At 44.7% G+C, this 26736-nt stretch overlaps 1 protein-coding gene across 2 annotated transcripts in view; it reads left to right on the top strand.

Moving 5' to 3' along the window:
- The first annotated feature begins 1155 nt into the window (after positions 1–1155).
- Positions 1156–26736, top strand: part of ZBTB7A (zinc finger and BTB domain containing 7A) — a 61853-nt gene continuing 36272 nt past the window's right edge. Inside the window, exons 1-2 of one of the 2 annotated variants that reach the window (XM_075864183.1) lie at positions 1156–1240; positions 3987–5113. In XM_075864183.1, coding sequence (XP_075720298.1) covers positions 3999–5113 — 1115 coding nt within the window. In that variant the 5' untranslated portion in view covers positions 1156–1240; positions 3987–3998. Of the gene's footprint in view, positions 1241–1630; positions 2288–3986; positions 5114–26736 lie in introns of those variants that run through there. The other variant, XM_075864191.1, reaches the window with a different exon arrangement.

Raw genomic sequence — 26736 nt, forward strand, 5'->3', positions numbered from 1 at the left:
CAGCAGTTTCCTACAGCCCGACAGACTTTAAATGGAGCGGCACCGCACATGCCCGGCCTTCGCTCCATTCAAGCTATTTCTAACTGCTGTCCTGGAGTCTCGATGGGGGACCATCCCTTCTGGCGATCGGTGGAGTCCCAGCCGTCAGACTCTCACCCATCCAGCATTTTTCACCTATTCAGTGGATAGGTGAAAAATGCTGGGGACTTGAAAACCCCGTGAAAACTATGCAGAGTGTACGACCTGGAAACCGCAGCACATTCCGTCAACATTGTAGTGTAGGGTTTTTCAGCTGGAATTTCCGCTGTTGTAAGCAGCGTAGAAATAAAATAAAAACCCGCCCATACTTACCTAGGCCGTTGTCATGGTGACGCATCCCTCCTTTGCGGTCCAGTCCGGCCTCCCTGGATGACGCTACAGCCTATGATTGGCTGCTGCAGTCACATGGGATGAAACGTCATCCCATGAGACCGGACTGGGGGAAGCAGGGAGTTGTGGGTAAGTATGAATTTTTTTTTTTTTGCGATTTCTGCAGCGGAAGTCTAAACACTAAGCTTTCCGTTGCGGGTTTTGCATCCCCATTGAATTCAATGGGGAAAACCGGCAACGAAAAAGCAGCATAAATTGACATGAAGCGGATTTCAATTCCGCACCGCAGGTTAATTTATTAACATTTTCACTGCGTTTTTTTTCGCAGCGTGGGTCTGGGATTTTCTAAATCGCAATTAACTTTGGTGCTCCTGTAAACGCTGCGGAATATCCGCACACAATTCTGTACTGGAAATTCTGTAGCGTTTACGCTACGTGGGAACCCGGCCTAAGGAAAAAAATACACACAACCAATATAGGCAATAGGCAAAAAATACACGCTTGGCTTATAAGGGGTTGACAATGAGCGGAATGGAATTTTCGATTTAACGGCAATGCAGGAATAATTTCCTCACGGGGAAATAGTTCCTAACAGTTTCCACAAACCTGGTTTGTAGACGAACGTTTGGACAAGAGATGGTAGGCCCATTTTTGTGTCTATGGACACTTTACATAGTTGGCGGCGTTCCAGAGCATTCGACCAGCACTGTGTGACAGTAGTACTCACAACAGTGGTGACAGAATGTGCTTCTCCTTTAAGAGAAGGGAGTACCCCGGCGCGTCCTCACAGAAACCAGGAAGAGAGCGCAGCAGAGCGGCGGCGCAGAAGTCTATGCACGGCGCCTGCACATATCTACCTCCCTAGCAGCAGGTAGGCAGCTGCGCACCGCCCACAACTTAAGACCGGGGCCGCTTTCAGGTTCCTTGAAGCAGCCGCTGTGGGAGGGGATGACAGGAAGCATTAACCCGGTTGCGTCTATAGCATCATTACTCCCGCCTGCTCTCTTGCCACTGACATAAATCGACTGCACGTGACTTCCATATGACTGAAGCATTAGTCTAAGCTTGTGACAATAGTTACAGCACGTCTAATGCGTTGTATGAAAGGGGGAGAAGGCCAATACGCCTACGGGCCGGGAACCGTAGAGAAGTCTTCTGAATATCTGGGACTTGTAGTCCCCGCACTGATGCAGCGCTGCAGATGACAGGGCCCTGATGGACTGCATATCCCAAGGTGCAGTGCAAATGATATCGAGGCCAATAACAGACTTGATGATAACCCTGTACCACGTCCAATAGGATCGTCCGGTGGGAAGGGCGAGCGGCGTTCACGGCCCTATAACACCGAGTTCCTGTTTCTTGTGTTAACCCTTCCCTTCCTATCGAGTCTCGCTTCGTTACCAGCACCTGCTAATGTACATGTCGGTGCTGTGCGTCACTTTTTATTATACGAATAAACGGGACTGGCATCTGCTGTGTAGTCCGTGAGCTGGTGGAGAACTTCTGGGTCACTGTAGTAGAAGACATGGCATAGTCCTTAGACTATGACAGCTTTGATATGTGCTGTGAAATGTGTGGTAAACTATGAACGCATAGTCCGTGTTATATACCAGGCAGTGTACTGAGGGGTTTGTATGTAACTACTTCTTGGAGTGCCGTATAATTCACAAACACTGCGAGCGGATAATATATAATGTGCCAGTATGTATACACATGTAGTATCTGTCGGTTATTGCTATAACCCCCACCATACATCTGTAGCAATAAACACCCCCCTCATGCGCGGGAAGCACAAGGCCCCACCTCAGAGAGGGTGGGTGGAGAGTGGCAAGATGCCAGTCTGCCAGTGACTGTTCCGTGTGTGTGTCCGTGAGCTCAGAGCCTCCCTGCTGTGGGGGAGCAGCTGGATCCGATACAGGTGTGAGAGTGGGAAGTAGAGGGGTGTACTAGGACATGGGGGATTCCGGGTCATGTACACAAGTGGGGGGGAAGGGCTATGCCAGGTCATGTTCAGACATACTGGCAAGACACTGTTTTTGTTTAGAGAAAACAGTGTTGTCAACGTGACATACAACGAACTGATGGGCATGATGGTGACTGTATAAGGGCACAGGTCGTGCTTCGGTTCAGCAATGAAATGGTGTATTGGCCCAGCTGACACCGACCACTTACATCCTGGTATTGATAAATGATCGGTGTGACAGTACTGTCTGCGCCAGGTGGCACAAAGGCCTCAGCGGGTAAACGTATTTGCTAAAACGTAAAAAAAAATTACTATGGCTGTGCCTTTTGGGAGAGGTATTTTGGGCACATATCACCCTGTGGGAATTACAGGGTGGGGCAGCTGGTTTCTGAATGCGATCGAGAAAGGTAACTCGCTTCCAAATAAAAAGCACAGCGCAGCGTAATGATCATTTATATCCATGTATATAACGAACCAGGACATGTCAAACATGCTACCGGTTTATTCTGTAAGTAGAGATCCAGTGTCTTGTCTGAACTCGAGTACCCTGCTGACTTCTGGGGGGCTATTTGTATTTTATTACTCTCCAAGTCTTAGAATGACTTCTTCAAGATAAATGATCGCCATAATGTCTATTGTTGAACCTTTTTCCTGTGATAATGAATATACTGAATTTTTTGGCTGATTTTCTATTAATCCTATAGTGTTTCAGAAATCTCTCCAAGTGTAAATTGGGACGCAAAAGATCATAAAGTTTAAAGAGCACTTATTTTGAAGGGCATATGTTGTACATGTGGAGATAGGAGTAGGTACACTGACTAAGAAGCCCCCTGGCTGACAGGCTTGGGCTGTCTCTGCCAATCAGAATCACCAAAAGGGATCATGTGTTGGTTGCTTCTGGCTGCTTAGTCCACACAGCTGGACGGACCCACATTCTCTATGAATCTGATATGGAAATGAAGGCGCCTGAGCCGCCTCGACTTACATGGAACTTCTTGGATCAGAGGGTCGGTGGGACTTATTATGCATTTTCTAGATGCCCTAACGTTAAAGTGTTTGATTATTATTGACTATTGAGAATGAAAAATGTCCCCAGAACTGTTACCTATTGGAATCATTCTTCTTAGGTAAATGGGAAAAACTGGCACAACAGCTTCAGGCTTATAATAAAGGGGGAAAAAGCCCATTCGGGACTAAACACGCACAGTCACCGTTTGCTGGAGGTGGAGCCGCCTAGTGCATTGAAACTGCCCGAAATATTTTGAGCCCTGTCTTATTACAGTCTATCCATAATCACAGCGATGATGCAAAGTTTCCATTCAGTTCTTCGTTTTACTTTGCACTGTTTTATATGTGCAATATTGTTTGCACTTGGTCTTATTGTCAGACTGTGTTAAACATCTGACTATCTATATAGAATAAATGAGTATTATTGCATACTTATTGGAAGCTACATACAGCAAATTATTAATAATCTAGCACATTCATTCACTTAATTTTTCACATTCATTCACGTTCATTTTTTTGTCTCGTATTCTTTTTGTTTTTTTTAGAGATTAGTTCAAGATAACATATTTTTTTAATGTATTTCATTTTACAGAGTTTGGCCGACCACTTTTGACAATGTATACTTCCTCTTTTCAATTATTTACAGGGTTGAAGCAGTATGGCATCTTCTGCTGTGGATGGCCCAATTGGAATTCCCTTTCCGGACCATGGTAGTGATGTTCTGTGTGCTCTCAATGGACAGCGCCAGCGGGGGGAATTATGTGACGTACTTCTTCTTTGCCAGGGGAGGGATTTTCCTGCGCATCGTTCAGTCCTTGCAGCCTGCAGCCTTTACTTTCGCCAGTTATTTACCTCAGGTCCAGCAGTTGAGAGACTCACTGTCTATCAGCTGGACTTTGTAACTGCTGAATCCCTCTCTGCTCTTCTTGACTTTGCTTATACAGCCACCTTAACATTGAGTGCAGGGAATGTGGGTGAGATTCTGGATGCCTCAAGTTTGTTGGACATTGGCACAGTACGCACTGTGTGTGCTGACCTCTTAGATGGCCCTTTTTTAGGACAGAAAGAATCGGAACATTTAGGTGACCCACAAAACTTAGCACGAGCACAGGAATATCTGGAGTACTTTCAGAGCAAAGGAGAGGAAGGGAGTCCGTGGAACAGCACTTGTCCACTGGAAGAAGAAACTGATACGTCCTCCAAATTGGAAGAAAGATATCGCCATTCATTACAGAAGAATGGTTCAGAAGGTCCGCTTTTAGATGATTGGCAAGAGAAGGACGAGGACCAAGTGTATGTCCCTTCACAGAATGGACATTATAGGCTAATAATTGCGGATAAGAATCGTGACGGGGGACCTGAACCACCGGATGCAGAAGACTCGCCGCTTCTCGGAGGACTGGCTGGAGGGCCATGTTTAGATGAAATGGACAGTTTAACAGCAAGTGCCCTGTTGCAGCACATGATGACTACATCTCAGAGGCAGGGTGTGAGCCCAGAAGATGAGAGTGAAGAGGGAATTATGGACTATTACTTGAAATACTTCCGTAGTGGTCCTCATGAGGAAGAGGAGGAAGAGGATGGTGAAGAAGGGACAGGGGGTTATCCAGGTTGGCGTCAAAAAGTGGAGAAGAAAATGAGGGCCAAAGCCTTCCAAAAATGTCCCATCTGTGAGAAAGTTATTCAGGGAGCAGGAAAGCTTCCTCGGCACATTCGCACTCACACTGGAGAGAAACCATACGAGTGCATTATCTGCAAGGTCCGATTCACCAGGTAATGAGCGCGTAAACAGATAGACGTGAAACGTTAGTGATTAGCATTTTTGTGTTTCCTTGGTAACATTTATTGAATTCCATTAAGTTTCTATGCAAGATTTTACATATGTAGTATTATTGGATACACGTTGGAAAGAAATATGTTGGTGCCGCTGGCCTTCCGGAAGGCAGAAATTTATGGACAACTGTCTGCCATAAAGGGCACATTTTTATTTCCGGGGGTAGTGCACAACTTGAAAGTATTAATGTTCACAAGTTTTATAATCTTTTCACACGTTCTAGAGATTTCAGTGGATATCATCAGTAGGGGACCGCGTTGTTTTTTTTATCCAACATACTATGTCGCCACAGGAAATTGTTGCAGTGTCCAGATGTTACATTGGATTAAAAAAATTATTTTCATAAATTGCATCTGAAAACTGCGGTTTTCAGTGTATAGCATTCTTTTTAAAACTGCCATAAGCTTTAGCTGTTTTATTGTAGATTGGCCCTGTGTTTTCGACCCCAGGGCTTGTACACACGTAGCTGAACTACTGCGTATTTTCCATCTGGATTTGCGGATGGAAAATACGCAGCAGAATACAGTAGCAGCAAAAGTGGGTGAGATTTAAGAAATCCCATCCACATTCTGCGTAAAATTTCCAAGCAGAAATTAACCTGCGGTGCATATTTTCCAGACCGCAGCATGTCAATTCCTGCTGTGGAAAGTGGCCTGAATTGCTGCGTTTTTCCATTTCCCAGCATTGAGAAAGACGCAGCAAAATCCGCACCATTTTCTGCAGTAAAAAATGCAGGAAATGGTGCTGTTTTTCCGCAGCAGAATGTCTGCTAGTTTTATCGGAATTGATGCAGAAATTTTCTGCTACAATTCTGTTACGTGTGGACAAGCCCTAAATAAGGAAAACTGGAGCTTTGGAAACTGTATGTAAAAACTGTGATCAATGTGCTGCTTGAAGGTAAACATAAGTGGTCGCGCCGTAAAGCGCTCTGCCATTAAAGAGATCGGGCTAATGCCGTGTCCTTGGTCCTGAAAGGGTTAAGCAACCTTAGGGCCGTTTTACACAGGCCAATGATAGGGCAAACGAGCGTTCATATGAACGCTCGTTACCAAGCATTGCCCTGTGTAAACAGCAACAATCAGCCGATGTACGAGCAAACGCTCATTTATCGGCTGATCGTATAGTTTATGCAGCAATAAATATTATCGTTGTGGGCAGCACATCTCCCTGTGTAAACAGGCAGACATGCTGCCGACATGATGATCATGTATGGGGACGAGCGATCGGAGTTTACTGTCTCGTTGATTGGCGCTTGTTTTCACTGTTCGTATCGGGCTGTGTAAGAGAACCTTTGCAAGCACCTATTTACCTTACATGAGCATACCCGTAGCTAGGAGATTTGCTTATCTCCAAACTGAGTCACGACCAGGATAAAGCTGGCCAACATACATTTAGGGTATGTGCACACACACTAATTACGTCCGTAATTGACGAACGTATTTCGGCCGCAAGTACCGGACCGAACACAGTGCAGGGAGCCGGGCTCCTAGCATCATAGTTATATACGATGCTAGGAGTCCCTGCCTCGCTGCAGGACAACTGTCCCGTACTGAAAACATGCTTACAGTACGGGATAGTTGTCCTGCAGCGAGGCAGGGACTCCTAGCATCGTACATAATTATGATGCTAGGAGCCCGGCTCCCTGCACTGTGTTCGGTCCGGGACTTCCGGCGGAAATACGTCCGTCAATTACGGACGTAATTAGTGTGTGTGCACATACCCTTAAAGGCATACCTCACAACTTTTGAATTCAGAAAAGAGGGACATTTTTAAGCAACGCCCCTAACCACGACCAATATCCCGCATAAACACATCAAATCACGGCCAGATCCTTCTTCAAATCACAAGATCATATTCTCACTGCGGATCTCTAGACTTACAAAAAAAAAACCTATGGATATCCCCAATATTATGGATCAGGTTATATCGTCTTTATGTTACTTTTCCTAACTTGGGTATAACATTGGCTTATCACGGCGGAAGCGGCTGCAGGACAAACCAAAAGGCTGAGAACAATGAAAGTCAAGCGGGAGACCCTGTGGTTGAAGACTTTTCAATTGACAGGTAGCAGAGTTACTTGATGGGGATTTTTTTTTCCAGTTGTGTAACTGCTACCGGTCAATGGAAAAATCATCCACCAGAGCCCCCTTGTAGATCGCTCCACACACAGCCCCCCTGTGGATCTCTCCACACGCAGCCCCCCTGTGGATCTCTCCACACGCAGCCCCCCTGTGGATCTCTCCACACGCAGCCCCCCTGTAGATGGCTCCACACGCAGCCCCCCTGTAGATGGCTCCACACGCAGCCCCCCTGTAGATGGCTCCACACGCAGCCCCCCTGTAGATGGCTCCACACGCAGTCCCCCTGTAGATGGCTCCACACGCAGCCCCCCTGTAGATGGCTCCACACGCAGCCCCCCTGTAGATGGTTCCACACGCAGCCCCCCTGTAGATGGCTCCACACGCAGCCCCCCTGTAGATGGCTCCACACGCAGCCCCCCTGTAGATGGCTCCACACGCAGCCCCCCTGTAGATGGCTCCACACGCAGCCCCCCTGTAGATGGCTCCACACGCAGCCCCCCTGTAGATGGCTCCACACGCAGCCCCCCCTGTAGATGGCGCCACACGCAGCCCCCCCTGTAGATGGCGCCACACGCAGCCCCCCCTGTAGATGGCGCCACACGCAGCCCCCCTGTAGATGGCGCCTCACGCAGCCCCCCTGTAGATGGCTCCACACGCAGCCCCCCCCCTGTACATGGCGCCACACGCAGCCCCCCTGTACATGGCGACACACGCAGCTCCCCCTGTGGATAGCGCCACACGCAGCTCCACACACAGCCCCTCTATAGATAGCGCCACACAGAGCGCCTCTATAGATAGCGCCACACAAAGCCCCATTTTGTACATAGCGCCACACAAAGCCCCATTTTGTACATAGCGCCAAACAACCCACTCCCCTCTTGCACAGTGCCACACAACCCCCCTCCCCCTTGTACATAGTGCCAAACAACCACCCTTCCCCGTTGTACATAGTGCCACACAACCACCCTTCCCCCTTGTACATAGTGGCACACAACCCCCCTCCCCCTTGTACATAGTGCCACATAACCCCCTTATACTTTGTGCTACAATGCCGCTAGAACGGTAGAGGTAGCATACTGCTGCCACGCTCTACTTTCACGTCACTCACCGTCAGAAGAAGGCAGGAGGTCTTGCAGCGGCGTTCTCACTGGTGTCGATGACGGCCCAGGAGTGGACCAGTCCAGTCACCTGACCGGTGAGGTCAGACGACAGGTCAGGTGACTGGACTGGTCCACTCCCGGGCCGGCATCGTTCCCAGTCAGAACACTGCCGCAAGACTCCTGCCTTCTTCTGATGCTGATCGCTGCTGCAGTCGTCTGGCATGCAGGGTGCCTGTCAGCAGCAATCAGCTGTTTTGATACAGCTGCAGCTCCCAGCGGGACATTTTTCAGACCACCCGGGACAGCGGTGAGAAACCGGTACTGTCCCGCCAAATCGGGGATGATTGGGAGCTATGTTAAAGGGAAAGTATCATCAGACTAGGACCTATTGTTTAAATTAGGTTTTCGTGTTAAACATATGTTTCAAGAACTTCCTGTTCTATAGACTAACTTCCTGTTCCTGTTCTATAACTTCCTTCCTGTTTTTGATTTCAATGGGGCTATTCACACATGCGTGAAACTCACTGCTGGTCTTATATTGGTGCGTTTTCATGGACCTAGCCGCCCGTTGAAGTCAATGGGTACATGAAAACCACGGACAGCACACTGATGCACATCCGTGTGCTGTCTGTGTTTTACGCATTAATTACATTGAAAAAAAAAAGTGCTTGCGAGTGCGTGAAAAACACATGCCAAACGCAAAGCGCACTGATGCATAACACAACGCACACAGACAGATTTACGCAATTTTTTTACGCGCGTAAATCTGTCCCGCTCATGTGAATGTAGCCTTAGCAGTTCTCTCATTATCACACGCAGGATTAGTTACAGGTTACACCTCTATATAAATAACACAGGATCCACCATTGTCAATAGGTGACTGGCACAGCTCCCCTCCTATCCCTTCCTGCACAATGACCTCTGCACCGATCACGGGCATGCCTACAAAAAAACTCTCCCTTAGAAGTCAATGGGTCAGCTCCAGACTATTGTTTCCTATGGTCTATTTGGCTGCTGTAAAGCATATCACTAAATGCTGTTAACAGTAACTCAGGCAAGATAGAATTAAAAAAATCGACAATTAAAAAAAAAATAAAAAAAATTTGAGATACAGATTAGAAAAGAAGGATGTCAGTATTAGGGTTTCACGATGCATCGAAACTTCGATACTATTTTGATGCCGTGCACCCTCAAACGGTTCGATACCCTTATCTCATGTATTTCGATACTAAGCTGTGCGACCACAGAGCTAAGCATAGTAATACATGAATGTTGTTAGAGCAGGGCTGCGGCTGTGTAATACAGCCATTGCCCTGCTCCTGAGTCTTGACAAGTGAGCGCGAGGTCAGCATGTGCTGATGCGACCAGCGCTGCATTAATGATTGCCGGCACTGAAGACAGAACATGACGGACGCACTACAAAACACACCCATGTTCTGTCTTCACTGCTGGCGCCGCCGCTCATTAGTGCAGTGCCGCCCGCATCACCTCATGCTGACTGCGCGCACACACTTATTGTCAGGAGCGGGGCAATGGCTGGATTACACAGCCACAATCCCACTCTAACGGCGGAGATCAGAGCAGCCCCTCATCTCCACCGCTATTCCCCTGAATGCTGCGATCAAAGCTGACCGTGGCATTAAATTGGTAAATGAGATGGGGGATGCCCTTCGGATCGCGTCACGAGGAATCCCTGTGACACGATCAAGGGACATACCATATCTGGGCAGACGGCTCAGGGTCCATTAAAGGACCCCAGGGCTGTCTGACCATATTTTCTGTTGTGAGGGCATACTTAGGTATGTCCTAACAACTGCCTGTATACTATCAGTATATAGATCTGTGCTAGTACATTAAAGTTTAAAAATAAAAAAGATTAAAAAAAATAAAGTAATGTTACATTTAAAAAAAAAAGCAAACACATTTTTTACAACATACATTAAAATAAGTCCCAATACATAAAATATACACATTCGGTATCGTCGCGGCCGCAATAACAAATTGATAGCGTCATTTATGATGTTTACGCTGTTCTAAAATAAAAACTGCTTTCTTTCACTTGTTATTGTGGGGCACGAGGTATTATGAATTTTGAACCTCCATGTGCCTCACATTAATAGTAATTAACCCCATCATGTACCTCACACATTAACCCAATATTGTCCATTATAACTGAGGAACATGATGGGGTTAATTACTATTAATGTGAGGCACATGGAGGTTCAAAATTTATCACACCACGCGCCTCACATCAGAAAACGGAAGAATTTGTTTTTTTTTTAATTGTATCTAGTATCGCAATACTACACAAAGTATCGGTATCGATGTCCAAATTTTGGTATCGTGACAACCCTAGTCAGTATATGGTTTTAATAGTCAAAAAGATATTGGATAATTCAAGATAGCTCACGGCTGAATGCGGCTTGTCTCCTGTGGGCACAAGAATCGTGGAATGGTAAAATCTGACATGCAAAATCCTTCTTTTCCGCTGACATCTGCCATTGTGAGACCCCATAACCATTAGATAATCAGCAAATCCTGTCCTCATAGGCGGGTTTGGCTGACTTTTATTTAATATGTATTTACTATATGTACTTTATTAAATGAACAGCTATGGCATTTCCTCCTTAACCGGATCCCGAACGCCGGCTGTGTATATAAACATCCGGTGGCCAGGGTCCTTAAAACCCGCGCCATAGAGTATTTATGTGCGTGGGTTTTAGCTTGCTGACCGAGCGATCGGGCAGCTGAATGTCGGGTCTCCGGCTGTCAGTGACTCCAGGGGACCCTGAGGAGAATATAGAAGCAGCTTTCGCTTCTTCTATCTTTTCTGATCTCTTCTACACAGCACTCAATGAGCGCTGTGTAAAGAATAGCGGCAGCACCACTGCCTCTATTGGTCCCGGTGATCATGTGACTGGTCACTTGATCGCCGGGATTCCGTTAGTGGCAGGCTGCTGCTGGGTCTAAATAGACCCTTCACAGCGCTATTAGTGACAATAGTCACTATAAGGGTATGTTCACACGCTAGCTGTCATTTACGGCTGAAATGACAGCCTGTTTTCAGAAGAAAACAGCTGCGTCGTTTCAGCCGTAAATGCTCCTCGTAATATACGAGGCGTCTGTGACGCTCGTATATCTTGAGCTGCTCTTCATTGAGTTCAATGAAGAACGGCTCAAATTACGTTGCAAAGAAGTGCCCTGCACTTCTTTGCCGAGGCAGTGAATTTACGCGTTGTCGTTTGACAGCTGTCAAACGACGACGCGTAAATGACAGGTCTTCTGCACAATACGTCGGCAAACCCATTCAAATGAATGGGCAGATGTTTGCCGACGTATTGTAGCCCTATTTTCAGGAGTAAAACGAGGCATAATACGCCTCGTTTACGCCTGAAAATAGGTCGTGTGAACCCAGCCTAAGAGGGCTGGTTTCCCCTGTAACTGGGGCTGCTGTGTAGCGCCAATTACAGTGGAAAAGTATAGTGTAAAAAAAGAAAATAAAGTCCCACAAAGGTCTTTTCTGACCTTTGAGGGACAGACCATAATATAAAAAAATATAAAAGTTAAATAAAGTGCAAAAAAATTTATAATAAATACACATAAAATACCCACCCAAAAAAAAAAAATGTCCCCCCCCTCCCCGGAAATCATTGTCTTAACTCTATCCCTGACTCTAAAATAGACATGTAATATATGAAAATTTCTGGTACACAATGACGATCACAAATAAAAGGTCTATTTTAGGGTAAAACTATGTTATTACCAGAAAAAAATTGCTAAAAAATAAAAAAGCATTTTTTTGCTATCATTTTCAAACTTTAATGCTATAAATTCTAAAATAGCAAAGAAGGATGTGTATAAAAAAGATACATAAAGAAACCTGCATTGTTTACGGAAAAAAACATCACAAAAATCACATCAGTAGCCTAACAAATAAAAAAATGATAGATGTTTAATGCATGCTAAAAGTGGCTATACAGTGTCTGGTCCTGAAAGCTCAAAATAGCCCGGCCCTGAATCGGTTAACCTCCCACACTGCGCCGTACGTTTACTGTGCGGGTGAGAAGTACTCTTGTGCCTGTGCTATTAGCAGCGGGTGTTAGCTGTAATATACAGCCGACATCCTACTGCAACTTCCGAGATCTGAGAGAACTCCGATCCTGGCCGTTTAACTCCTTAGATGCTGCAATCAGTAGGGGTGCTGATGGGTTGCCGTGTCTTTGCCTAGTTTTATACTTAAACAGGTTATCTGGTAATGGGGCGGTATTTCATACTACTGCTGAAGGCTTTGACCATTTTATAGCGGCCGTGCTGGGTTACTGCTCCTATTCAAGTGAATAGGAGCAGTAGTGCAGCACGGTCGCTATACAATAGTCAGAGACTTCTGCTTCCGGCACCGAACACTGCATAGCTTACGCTGTGGCAGCCGCAAAAGCGGATCAGTGCGGGGGTCCGGGTGTCGATAGGTCATCAGTATGAAAAAAAAACCAATGACCAGACAACCCCTTTAAGGACTCACACTGTCTAAGCAGTGCTCACAGTCTCAGACTCATCCTATTGACAAGGGAATTAGTAACGCCCAGTTGTCAGTTTATTCATACATTTCCAGGAGGAATAACGGGAACTACACAATGCAGAGTTCTTGGAAAAGTTGCTTCAGAATTGTTATTTCATAAGGAACACATGTATTTACTAAAAAAGACATATCAGCAGAGGTGAAAGATCTCCTTTAACCCATTCCCGACCACCCCACGTAGATTAACGGGCTGCAGAGCTGGTCCTTGTGCCTGCAGCCCGTTAATCTACATGTGCTCCTAACAGAGCACACAGACGCTCCCCGCAGCCCGGCATCTCCGAGGACAGGCTGCTACTAGCAGCCTTAGTACTGGGGGAAAACATCGGGTCGAATCACAGTGGTAATCCGAACCGATTAACCCCTTAAATGCGGCAGTCAATACCGACCGCCACATTTAAGTTGTTATAGCAACATCAGCACCCCGCTACGCGATTGTGGGGGCCGATTGTTGCGGGGGGGGGGGTGACGATTGCTATGGCAACCGGAAGCCTAACAAAGGCTTCCGCTGTGCTATCTATTGAAGGCGATTACGTCCTGCCAAAGGTAGGACCTAATATGCCTCCTGTCAGTGTGAAACTGACAGGTATAATACCCTGCAATACATAAGTATTGCAGGATATTCTAACAACGATCCAACAATTGGATCTTTAAGTCCCTAGTGGGACTAAAAAAAAAAAAAGTTTAAAAAAATTACAAAAGTAAAATGGCAAAATAATAAAATTTTAAAAAATCGCCCTTTTTCCCTTATAAAGTCCTTTATTATTAGGAAAAAATAAATAAACTTTGCATAATTGGTATTGCCGCATCCGTAATGGCCTGAATTATAAAAATATAATGTCATTTATACCGCACGGTGACCGCCATAAAAAAAATAATAAAGAAATGATACCGGAATCGCTATTTTTAGTCACTTCAGCTCCCAAAAAATTGCATAAATAGGGATCAAAAAGTCGCATGTACCCAAAAATTGTACCAATAAAAACGACAGTTTGTTCTGTAAAAAACAAGCCCTCACACAGCTTTCCTGATAGAAAAATAAAACAGTTGTGGCTCTTAGAATATGGCGACACAAAAACAAAATAATTTTTTTAAAACCGTGACTTTATCATGCAAACACCGTAAAACATAAAAAACCTATATACATACGGTATCTCCGTAATCGCATCGACAGGCAGAATAAATGAAATGTAATTTATAGCGCACGGTGAACGCCGTACAAATAAAAAAGAATAAGAAACAATAGAAGTTTTACCACCTAATTACACTAAATTCAGCAAAAAACCTATGGGATCTAAATGCTCACTATACCCCTAGACAAATTCTTTTTAGGGCTGTAGTTTCCCAAATGGTGTCACTTCTGGGGGGTGTCCACTGTTTTGGTCCCTCATGGGCTTTGCAAATGCGACATGACACCCGAAAACCAACTGAGTAAACTTGAGCTCCAAAAGCCAAATAGCGCTCCTTCGCTTCTGAGCCCTGCAGTGCGTCCAAACAGCCGTTTATTACCACATATGGGGTATTGCCGTAATCAGGAGAAATTGCTTTACAAATCTTGGGGTTCCTTTTCTTCTTTGTAAAAATTGATAAGTTTTATTGGAAAAAATGTAGATTTTAATTTTTACGGGCTAATTCCATTAAATTCAGCAAAATACCTGTAGGGTTAAAATGCTCACTATACTCCTTGATCATTTCCTTGAGGGGTGTAGTTTGCCAAATGGTGTCTTTTGGGGGGGTTTCCACAGTTTTAGTTCCACAAGACCTCTTTCAACCTGACATGGTGCCTAAAATATATTCTAATAAAAAGGAGACCCCAAAATCCACTAGGTGCTCCTCTGCTTCTGAGGCCGGTGTTTCAGTCCATTACCACACTAGGGCCACATGTGGGATATTTATAAAAACTGCAGAATCAGGGCAATAAATATTGTGTTGCGTTTCTCTGGTTAAACCTTTTGTGTTACAGAAAAAAATGGATTAAAAGGGATTTTCCGACAAAAAAAATTAATTTAAAAATTTCCCCTCTACTTTGCTTTAATTCCTGTGAAACACTTAAAGGGTTAAGAAAATTTCTAAATGCTGTTTTGAATACTTTGAGGGACACCGTTTTTAAAATTGGGTGACTTATGGGGGGGTTTCTAATATATAAGGCCCTCAATGCCACTTCAGAACTGAACTGGTACCTATAAAAATAGGTTTTGGAAATTTTGTTGAAAACGTGAGAAATTGCTGCTAAAGTTCTAAGCCTTGTAACGTCCTAGAAAAATAAAATAATGTTCAAAAAACGATGCAAACATAAAGTAGACATACGGGAAATGTAAAGTAGTAACTATTTTGTGTGGTATTACTATCTGTCTTACAAGCAGATACATTTAAATTTAGAAAAATTCTCATTTTTGCACATTTTCTCTAAAGTTTGGTGATTTTCACAGACGAATACTGAAGTTATTGATCAAATATTTCCACTAACATAAAGTACAATATGTTACGAAAAAACAATCTCAGAATCGTTTGGATAGGTAAAAGCAGTCCCAAGTGATTACCACATAAAGTGACACATGTCAGATTTGAAAAAATTGGCTGCGTCCACAAGGCCAAAACCGGCTCAGTCCTGTAGGGGTTAACCCCTTCTCAATACCCACTGTATATATACGGCGCATGTCGGGTGGGGGAGTATCAAGCAGTCTCACGGGCTGAGCCTGCTCCAAAGAACAAGCATGTTGGCTGTATCTTACAGCCAACGCTTCAGTGTAACGAGCAAGATCCCGCTCGTTTAACCCCTTAATGACCGCGGCATCTAAGTGATTAGAAACAGGGGGCGGCCCCCTGTAACGTTGTCAACTACGGTATTGATTCCGTCAAAACGACGGAACCCTTGCACAACTGAGACCAACAGAAACCATTTGCATCGGTTCCATCACCAGTGAAATCAATGATGATGTAAATGGAAACCTATGGGCTACGTTCTGACGGGAAGCTCCAACGAAACGCCATAAAGGGACCCTGACGCACATGTGAACGAAGCCTAAGCCCCGATTATAATTGATAACTTGCTAATAACAGCCACTGCCAAGTACCTGGAAACTGGTTTTCCCTGGTACCATTTGATCTCATATAGGGGGTTATACACCGTGTTCCAAATTATTATGCACATTGGATTTAAAGAGGCTCTGTCACCAGATTCTCAAACACCTATCTCCTATTGCATGTGATCGGCGCTGCAATGTAGATAACAGCAACGTCTTTTCTTTTTTTTTAAACTTTCATTTTTTGGCCAAGTTATGAGCTATTTTATATATATGCAAATGAACTTTGAAATGGACAACTGGGCGTTTTTTTTTTCGTTATGTCCAACTGGGCGTGTATTGTGTTTTTAACTGGGCGTGTTTATGTGTATGACGCTGACCAATCCGTGACCAGTCAGCGTCATACGCTCCTCTCCTGAAATATTCTGTGCTGCTGTGAACTCTGCTCTTACCATTACGTAGCTCTCAGTCTGTTACCTCTCCTCCACTCCTGTCCTCAATAACACCTTCACATGATTGGCAAGTCACCACCCCGCACAAGATCCGCACGCTCATCTCCTGAAATACTCTGTGCTGCCTTAAACTCTGTGGACAGGTCAGGATCCTGTTTTTTTTAAATGCTGCTGGGGAACCCGCTCGATACATTATATAAGGCTGCACCTCCATCCTCTTCTGCCCCAGTCACTTATTCCCAAGCACTGTAAACTTTCAGATTGGTTGCGCTGTGAATATTCGGAGAACGTGATTGGTTTATGTGCAGGGTAATGAACATACAGACAAGCAGTAGAAGACTGACTAAGGGCTGAGCATTTCATTGAATTCAGTCTTCTACTGCTTGTCTGTATGTTCATTACCCTGCACATAAACCAATCACGTTCTCCGAATATTCACAGCGTTGCTGTTATCTACATTGCAGCGCCGATCACATGCAATAGGAGATAGGGGTTTGAGAATCTGGTGACAGAGCCTCTTTAAGTGTCATAAACATTTAATTATTAGTTTTTCAATTAAACTCATAGATGGTATTGTGTCATAGGGCTCTTTGGATCATTGTAATCAATCTCAGACACCTGTGATAATTAGTTTGCCAGGTGTGCCCAATCAAAGGAAAACTACTTAAGAAGGACGTTCCACATTATTAAGCAGGCCACAGATTTCAAGCAATATGGGAAAGAAAAAGGATCTCTCTGGTGCCGAAAAGCGTGAATTAGTGCAATACCTTGGACAAGGTATGAAAACATTGGATATTTCAAGAAAGCTTAAGCGTGATCATCGTACTGTGAAAAGATTTGTGGCTGATTCAGAGCACAGACGGGTTCGTACAGATAAAGGCATAATGAGGAAGGTTTCTGCCAGACAAATTAATAGGATTAGGAAAGCAGCTGCTAAAATGCCATTGCAAAGCAGCAAACAGGTATTTGAAGCCGCTGGTGCCTCTGGAGTCCCGCAAACCTCAAGGTGTAGGATCCTCCAGAGCTTTGCAAGTGTGCATAAAGCTATAAAGCTATTATTCGGCCACCCCTAAACAATGCTCACAAGCAGAAATGGTTGCAGTGGGCTCAGAAATACATGAAGACTCATTTTCAAACCGTGTTGTTTACTGATGAGTGCCGTGCAACCCTGGATGGTCCAGATGGATGGAGTAGTGGATGGTTGGTGAATGGCCACCATGTCCCAACAAGGCTGCGACGTCAGCAAGGAGGTGGCGGAGTCATGTTTTGGGCTGGAATCATGGGAAGAGAGCTGGTAGGCCCCTTTAGGGTCCCTGACGGTGTGAAAATGACCTCTGCAAAGTACGTAGAGTTTATGACTGACCACTTTCTTCCATGGTACAAAAAGAAGAACCGTGCCTTCCGTAGCAAAATTATCCTCATGCATGACAATGCACCAGCTCATGCTGCAAAGAATACCTCTGTGTCATTGGCTGCTATGGGCATAAAAGGAGAGAAATTAATGGTGTGGCCCCCTTGTTCCCCTGACCTCAACCCTATTGAGCACCTTTGGAGCATCCTCAAGGAAAATATCTATGAGGGCGGGAGGCCGTTCACATCAAAACAGAAGCTCTGGGAGGCTATTCTGACATCCTGCAAAGATATTCAAGCAGAAACTGTCCAAATACTCACAAATTCAATGGATGCAAGAATTGTGAAGGTGATATCAAAGAAGGGGTCCTATGTTAACATGTAACTTGGCCTGCTAAGTTTTTTGGCTTGAAAGAGCTTTTGATTTCTGTAAATATGACCTCCTGATGCTGCAAATTCAACAAATTACCATTTTAGTTCTCTTTACAACCTTTAAAATGTTCTGATCTCTGTTGTGCATAATAATGTGAAACAGCGCATTTTGAGTTTTTTACTTCTAAAAAAAAAATCTGTTATCATTAGGAGATTTGTTCAATAAAATTCGCATTATACTCCAACGGTTGATGGCTTGAAGATTATACTGACTGTCATTTGCATCGACTACTTAGGAAAATCAGCGAAAGATAACATTTGCATAATAATTTGGAACGCGGTGTAGACTGCTTGGCAGGAAAACTGTATTGATCTCTTGCTCACATTAGTGCAGGAGCAAAAAGCAGCAGCCAGAACACCTGTTCTAGCCCTATAATAGGCTGCTGACATGAAATTCTAAGGTAAGGTATAGGCACTGCTGCACATTTTTGGGGTTACTATTTATGGTTCTTTTATGGTGAATTGGACTTTATTCAGGAATACAATACCTGTATGGGATACATTATAGTGTCTTTAGGCTATGTTATTGATAGCACTTGTATGGTTTGTACTAGGGCTGAAAGATTTTTCCGGGCTTGCATTGAAGATGTTGTCACATTACAACTTTGTTATATTGAGGCCCCCTGAACATGCTGCAGATTTTGTTGCTGACTTTGTGCTTGCTGCTTAAACAACCCCATTCAGATGAATGAAACTAATTTTCAGTCACAGAAAAATCTTCAGCGTGTCCAGGGGGCCTGAAGCCGGCCATGCAAGCCGCGGGGCTGGTGTGAGAAACCCCCAGCTAATATCTCCAGCTGGCCATGTGCCTGCTGCAGGAGAAATGCAATAGTTGTCCAGGTCAGATCTGCTAAAGCGAGAGCCACTGTATGCAGGCTAATAGAGGGCACTCAAGCAAGGGACCTCCATCTTTGACGTAACAGGGTAGGCCCCATAGCCACCCCCCCCCGACATGATCGTACATTAAAAATCTCCTCTGGCTGCCACATTCGGCCATGGCGCATGTAAGGTCCTGACATCGGGCAGCGTCAGGGCCTCATATGCAACACAGCACACAACGTTCTGACACTGGATGTTGAGTGCTGCATCACATATATTGTCTTGACACTGCTCGGCGTCAGAACCTTGTATGCATTGCGGCCTGATGTGGGAGCCTGAAGAGATCCGGGAGGGAGGAGCGTTGAGGTGAGTAATATTTTTTTTCAATTTTATTTCCAATGAGGGGGCAGTGTGAATGCGATTGTTACGCCACAACAAATATGACGCATCTTACTCCAGGAAACTTTGTTAGGATTGCCATATGAAACGCCAGTCTTAATAAATCTTCTCCAAAGCCTATATACAGAAATTACACTTCTGCAGATTTTTTATATGGTAACAGTGTTTGCTTAGCCAAGATAAAAATAAATCAAAAGAGCGACACCCTTAGGCCTCATTCACACGGCAGGGTTTCCCGGCCGGGTGCCGGCCGTTCATAAATCGGCCGGCACCCGGCTGCATTAGGAATGATAGACCCCTAATGGGGCTATTCACACGACCGATTTTTTGACGGCCGGAAAATCCGGCCGTCAAAAAATAGGACATGCTCTATCTTTGCCCGGGCACCCGGCCGCCCGGCTCCCATAGAAGTCTATGGGGCCGGGTAATACACGGCCATCACCGGAATGTGTTCCGAGTGATGGCCGGGTTTCCCGGCGCTTGCGCTCTATCTCCTCCTCCTCACAGCGCAGAGTGCATGTGAGGAGGAGGAGTTGATGCCATTCTGACGAATGGCATCGCTGTACACTGTGTTGCAGGGCCGGGGTGTACAGCAGGTGGAAGGGAGCGCTGCGCTGGCTCCCTTCCCCTGCTTGTTAAAAGCACCCTGGCTCGGCGACACCTTCGATGGCGCCGCTAGTAGTAGTAGTAGCAGCAGCTGCTGCTGCTGCGGCTGCTACTACTGTAGCGACGCCACTATAGCAGAGCGGGGAGGTATCTCCCCGCTCTGCTATGTGCTAGCCGCACTTTAGCTCCTTGAAGGAGCGGAATCCCCGTGTTTTCGGGGATTCCGCTCCTGGACAGAGCGCTTGATGTCTCTGTCCATATCTGGGCAGTGACATCAGGGGAAACTCCTGAAGCGGAATCCCCGAACACATGGGGATTCCCCTTCAGGAGCTGCCGCTGATGTCACTGTCCGGATCTGCCCGGCCCGGCACGGATGCATAACTTTATGCAAACCGGCCGGGCAAAATGGCCGATTTTACCGGCCGACACTCGGGCTCGGGAACGACCCGGTCGTGTGAATCCCGCCTTAGAGGTCAAGTTTTATTGAGTTCATTGGAGTCTGTTTGTATTATTCACCAAAGAAATAATGTTACCCGTGTAGAATCCAGGGAAAACAATTGCAATTTTAATTTACTGTACGTGTTTATTGGTAATAGAAATGTCTTGTCTCAAACAAAAGCAGATCTTTTTTTTTTTCCCCTGGCAGACAGGGATGGACAAAATCTTGTAGACTTTAATAACCAGTTAGACCATTTATAGATCGGGTCGGGATAAATTCTCTTGGTGGCCAAAGCAGGGGTTTCAGAATGTGCCAGACCAGTCCCTGAAGTACAGCATGACGGCAGTCAAACGAACCATCATTCTTTTAATTGCCCTCATGTCAACTCTTCCTCACCAATCTTCGTACTCTTATTTATAATGGCTGCTTATTATTCACCAAATTTCAGTAATAGTTAGCTCTGGACTAGACCAATGCAACATAAAAAAGCCTAGTTCATATTTGGCCTACGTTTAACATGTACATCGAGAAAGCTCCCGACATACATCCTAAAGGTGTCTATAGGGATTAATAAGCCCGACAGAGGCAACAAGAGGGTCCTTTTAGTCTCCGCCAGGCTGGTTTACTTTTTGTTGATGGATGGAAAAGCGTAGTAGACTACATTATTTCATCCTGAGGGATCCTGCAAAAAAAGTTGTGCCGCGCTGTATACTTTTTTTTTTTTCTTTACACGGTAGCCTATGATGTATGGCATTCGTCACAACAATACATTAAACGTAACTGTCGGGAAGCTCCCAACCTCACTGTACATATATGGAGAATGATCTCAGAAACTTCCTAATGCCAGACTCCTGGCCAGAGCATCGGAAGCGCTCTGCCCACGGACTTTGGCCCTGGGTAAGCTCCTGACAACACTGTCCATATATGGACAGTGATATCAGGAGCTTCCTCAGGGCTGGAGTTCCTGGCTAGTGCGATTTACGATGCTCTGGCTAGTAACTCCAACATTGTAGCTTCTGACATCACTGTCCATATATGAACAGTAACATCAGGGGCTTCTCCAGGCTAAAACATTGTTGACGCTCTGGTCGGTGACTCCAGCAATGTAAAGCTCTTGAAATCCGCTCTCCCGGGAGGGGGGGGGGTTTGGCGACGTATCCCACTGTATGCCCATACTGTGGGGTACGTTGCAGCCTTCCATTGAAGGTATACATCAGGAGTCCTCTTGACATACACCTCCGATGGAAAGCTAAAATGCGATGTCAACTAAGCCTAAGGCATACATTTGCCGTATCGTGAGTATATTAACCACCTAATGACCGCCCGTAGACCTTTTCACTGCGGTCATTAAGGGTACTTATGCGACAGTGTCGCCTTTTCCTCAGCGCTGTGCTAGCTAGAGCGGGTGTCATGCTGTCAAATGACAGCCGGGCTCCTGCTCTAACGAGCAGGATTGCAGTTAGCTTCGACCTCGTCTGTTCAACCCCTTAGATGCGTCTGTCGCCCCATCGGCACCCCCGCGACGCGATCGCGAGGTACCTATGGTTTTTAAGGCAGCCGCGGGCCTTGCAAAGGTCTTTAGTGTATGCCTATTAGGCCCTGCCAAAGACATTGCCTAATAGAATGCCTTAGTTTTACACTGACAGGCATAATACGCTGCAATACAGAAGTATTGCAGCGTATTATATAAGCCGCCATATGATCCATTAGTAAAGTCCATATTATATAAGCCGCCATATGATCCATTAGTAAAGTCCATATTATATAAGCCACCATATGATCCATTAGTATAGTGGGACTAAAAAATGTTTATCCCAAGTTAAAAAAAAAAAATTAAAAAGTCACCTTTTGAAAAAAAAAACACTAAATTGGTATTGCCGCACCTGTAACGAACCGAACTCTAAAACTATCATGTTATTTAACCCGCACGGTGAACTCTGTAAAAAATTAAATAAAAAACAATTGCAGAATTGTTGTTTTCAGGTTATCATGCTATCCCAAAAAAATGTGCTTAAAAGCAATCAAAAAGTCATATGTACCCGCAAAAAATAAGCCCTCATACAGCTACATTGGCAGAGAAATCAAAAAGTTATGGCTCTTAGAATATGGCGACACAATAAAGAATACATAATTTATTTATTTTTTAAAGGGTTTTTATTGTGCAAAAGTAGCAAGACCTAAAAAACGATATTAATCGCAATGACTCGCAAAATAACTTTATTGTAATTTAAACCACAAGGTAAATGGTATAAATTTAAGACATCCAAAGGAGAGGTGACATTTAAAAAAAAAATCTTTAAGTTAGCGAACAAAAAAGTAAATGAAATGTGAAAAATAAAAAAACTGAAAAAATTGCTCCATCATTAAAAAATAATTACACATTCGTAGTACTTTTGATCTGTCATAGAGACAAATTCAAAGTTTGGATCGGTGGGGATCTGTGTGCTGAGACCCCTATTGTTGCTGAAATGAAGGTGCAGTGGCTTAGCTGAGCACCCTGCACCTTCGACTGTGATCAGCGCTGCTCGTCAACCTGAAGGCGGCTCACATAGATGTACGATGTAAGCCTTCTTCAGTCTAACAGAAAGCACTGATCACAGCCGAAAATGCAGGGCTTCTGCACCTTTGTTTCAGCAACAGTGGGGGTCTCAGCACCTGGACCCCCACCAATCCAAACTTTGAATATGTCTCTATGATGTCTGAAAAGTTTGATGAAAGTGTAATTACTCTTTAATGGGATTGTCCACTACCAGACATGTCATGACCTATCCACCGGATGTGTCATCAGTATATGATCGGTGGGGGTCTGACACCCAGACCCTGCACTGATCAACAAAGTAAAGCGACAAATATAAGATGGGGACGTTTCGGTTCTCCCAAACCGTACTCTCCAAGTCTCAGGTTAATGTACGATGGGAACTTTGAAGCGGGCGCATCCGGCGCCAGTTGGATTAATGTCCCAGACATTACTTTGTTTGACCTTTCTTAATACCTTTTCTTTACTTTGTTGATCTTTATGAATACCAAATGTCTAATCAAGAGTTCAATAAATATCACTTTATGCAAGAATATTTGAAGTGTGCTGTTGAAGTGGGAAACCCGTTCGTCAGGCACCTCGCTCCTATTCTTCAAAGTGCATCTGATCTCCTATATATCTCACTGGGACAGGACCTCTTTAACTTAAAGGGGTTTTCCCTCTAAGAACATTTATCACCTATAAGATAGGATAGGTGATAAATGTATGATCGCTGGCAGCCCCACCGATGGGATCCCCACTAATCTCTAGAATGGGGGGCCCGACATCCGTTCCGCCGCAGTGAGGAAGATTTTGAATAGAGCGGTGGTCGTTCATGTGAGATGCCGCCCCATTTAATGTCTATGGGGCCGACGGAGACAGCCGAGTACAGCATTGTACAGCCGAGTACAGACTTTTTAGAATAAGCTGTCACATGTACATGAGTGATAACACTTTTTTGCCAATTTTATTACTTACATTTGTGCATTTTCTAGCAGTTGTCCCCTCTTCAGGCTCTATCTCTAACACTACACGCATAGAAGAGGAGAATCCTGCTCTCCTATCTCTATCCATCACATGCAGCATGGAGGAGAATATACAGCAGTGATGAGCAGTGTAGCTGAGAGTCCAGCACTAGGAATCTGCTGTGTCTGTCTGTATCTTTCTTACTCTACTGCTGCTCCCCTCTCCATAGACTTGTATAAGCAGCGTATTTGTGTCTGACTCGCTCTTTTTCTGCTTCCTCCTCCTCACCCCTGCCCTCTACATAGACTTGTATTGGCAGGCAGTGAAGAGACACATCCCCACCTTCTGCAGCCTGTCTGTAACTAGGAACGGATTTTGCTTGACAATCGGGGATGGACAGCGGATTAAAGGAAGGGAGACACCTAGTGGCAGTAATTTCACACAGACTTTACATGTATAAAATAACTAGATTTTAATAGTAAGTAAACTACAAAGTTGATCTATATCAGGTATACTACTAGATAAGCATACATTTAGTGTCCATTTAAAAAAATAATGTAAAGGTTACCATGCTGTGCTTCTTCTGTAACTGCCATTCACTACTATGGGAGTTACGGAACCGCGTAGCTCAGCGAGTTACGCTATTTCTGTAACTCATCCATGTATTGTACCAGCGATCTAATGATCGCTGGTTCAAGTCCCCTAGGGGAATTAATAAAATGTGTAAAAAAAAGAAGTTAGATACATTTTCAGGAATGTAAAAAAAATTTAAAAGAAGAATTTTTTTTTCCCCAAGCACAATGTAAAAACAAAAAAATAATAAAAAAATTGGTATCGCTGCATCCGTAAAAGTCCAAAACTATTACAATATAGCATTATTTGACTCACACAGTGGACAGTGTAAAAAAATAAATTTAAAACCACAGAATCGTTGTCTTTTGGTCACCAAAAGCGCTAGGGATGCACGTTGCATCGAAACTTTGATACTGTTTCGATACCGTGCACCCCCAAACAGTTCGATACAGTTGTTTCATGTATTTCGATACTATGGTGTGCGGCCGCACAGCACAGTATTGTAATACATTAATGTATGAGAGTGGGGCTGCGGTTGTGTGTTATAGCCATTGCCCTGCTCCTGAGTCCTGACAAGTGCGCGCCGTCAGGATGATCTGATGCGGCCAGCGCTGGACTAATGAGCGGTGGCACTGAAGACAGAACATGGCGGACGAACTACAAAACACCCCCATGTTCTGTGTTCAGTGACTGAACCGCCGCTCATTAGTGCAGCGCCGGCCGCATCACCTCAGGCTGACCGCACGCGTACTTAATGTCAGGAGCGGGGCAATTATGTGTGTCCGCTGCGTGAAACACACAACATGTCCTATATTTCTGCGCTGTTCACGCATCACGCACCCATTGAAGTCAATGGGTGCGTGAAAATCACGCGCACCACACGGAAGCACTTCCGTGGGACGCGCGTGATTCGCGCAACAGCAGTAAGAAGTATGATTGAAAACAGAAACGCACCACGTGCTTTTCTGTTTACAAACATACAAACAGAGTGTCTTAACCCCTTAGTGACCAACAATACGCCTTCTCACGTTGGTCACTAAGGGGCCTTAGGCTAGGCTGACTCCTTTTCACGTTAGCCTAGTCTAAGTCCTGCACGAGTCTCCCGTGCAGGCTGGAGCCGGGGCTCTGCTGTCTGATGACAGCTGGGCTCCTGCTCCAACACCCGCGATCGAAGTTTAAATGCCGTTAAATGCCGCCGTCAATAGCGACCGCGGCATTTAACTTGTTTACAGAGGGAGTGCGCTCCCTCTGTCACCCATCGGCGGCCCGCAAATGCAATCACGGGTCTCCGATGGGTTGTCATGGCAGCCGGGGGCTTGATAAAAGCCCCCAGGTCTGCCCAGGACATATGCCTGTTAGGACGCGCCGGAGGCACGTCCTAATAGATTGCCTGTCATATTTACACTGACAGGCAATAATGCTCTGGTATACGAAGAATACCAAAGCACTATAGCAGCGATCTGAAGATCGCACAGTAAAGTCCCCTAGTGGGACTAGTAAAATAAGTAATAAATGTGAAATAAAGATTACAGTAAAAAAAACGTAATGACTCCATTAATAAAGTTAATATGTAATTTAAACCGCAAGATGAACACCGTAAAAGAAAAACCGCAAAAAACAATGGCGAAATTGCAATTTTTTTCCATTGCCCCCCAAAAAAGTCATAAAAATGAATCCATAAGTCCCATGCACCCCAAAACAGTACCATTCAAAAGTATGTTTCGTCCCGCAGAAAACAAGCCCAAAAAATCACTACATTGATGGAAAAATAAAAAAGTTACGGCTCCTGGAAAGCGACGATGCAAAAACAAATAATTTTAGTTCAAAAGTGTTTTTATTGTGCAAAAGTCGTAAAACATAAAAAACCTCTACATATGTGGTATCGCCGTAATCGTACCGACCCATAGAATAAAGGTAACATCTTATTTATGCCACACAATGAACGGCGTCAATTTAAAAACGCATGGAACAATGGTGGAATTTCATTATTTTTTTATAATCCCCTGCCAAAAAAAGTTAATAAAAAAATGATATGTACCCTAAAATGGTGCTATTAAAAAGTACAACTAATCCCGCAAAAAACAAGTCCTCATACAGCTATGTAGACGAAAAAATAAAGTTATAGCTCTTTGAATGCAACTATACAAAAACGAATAAAATAGCTTGGTCATTAGGGCCTAAAATGGGCTGGTTACTAAGGGGTTAATGATGGCGGCTGCGCGAAAATCACGCAG

This window comes from Rhinoderma darwinii, chromosome 1, assembly GCF_050947455.1.
Source record: "Rhinoderma darwinii isolate aRhiDar2 chromosome 1, aRhiDar2.hap1, whole genome shotgun sequence".
NCBI lineage: Eukaryota > Metazoa > Chordata > Amphibia > Anura > Rhinodermatidae > Rhinoderma > Rhinoderma darwinii.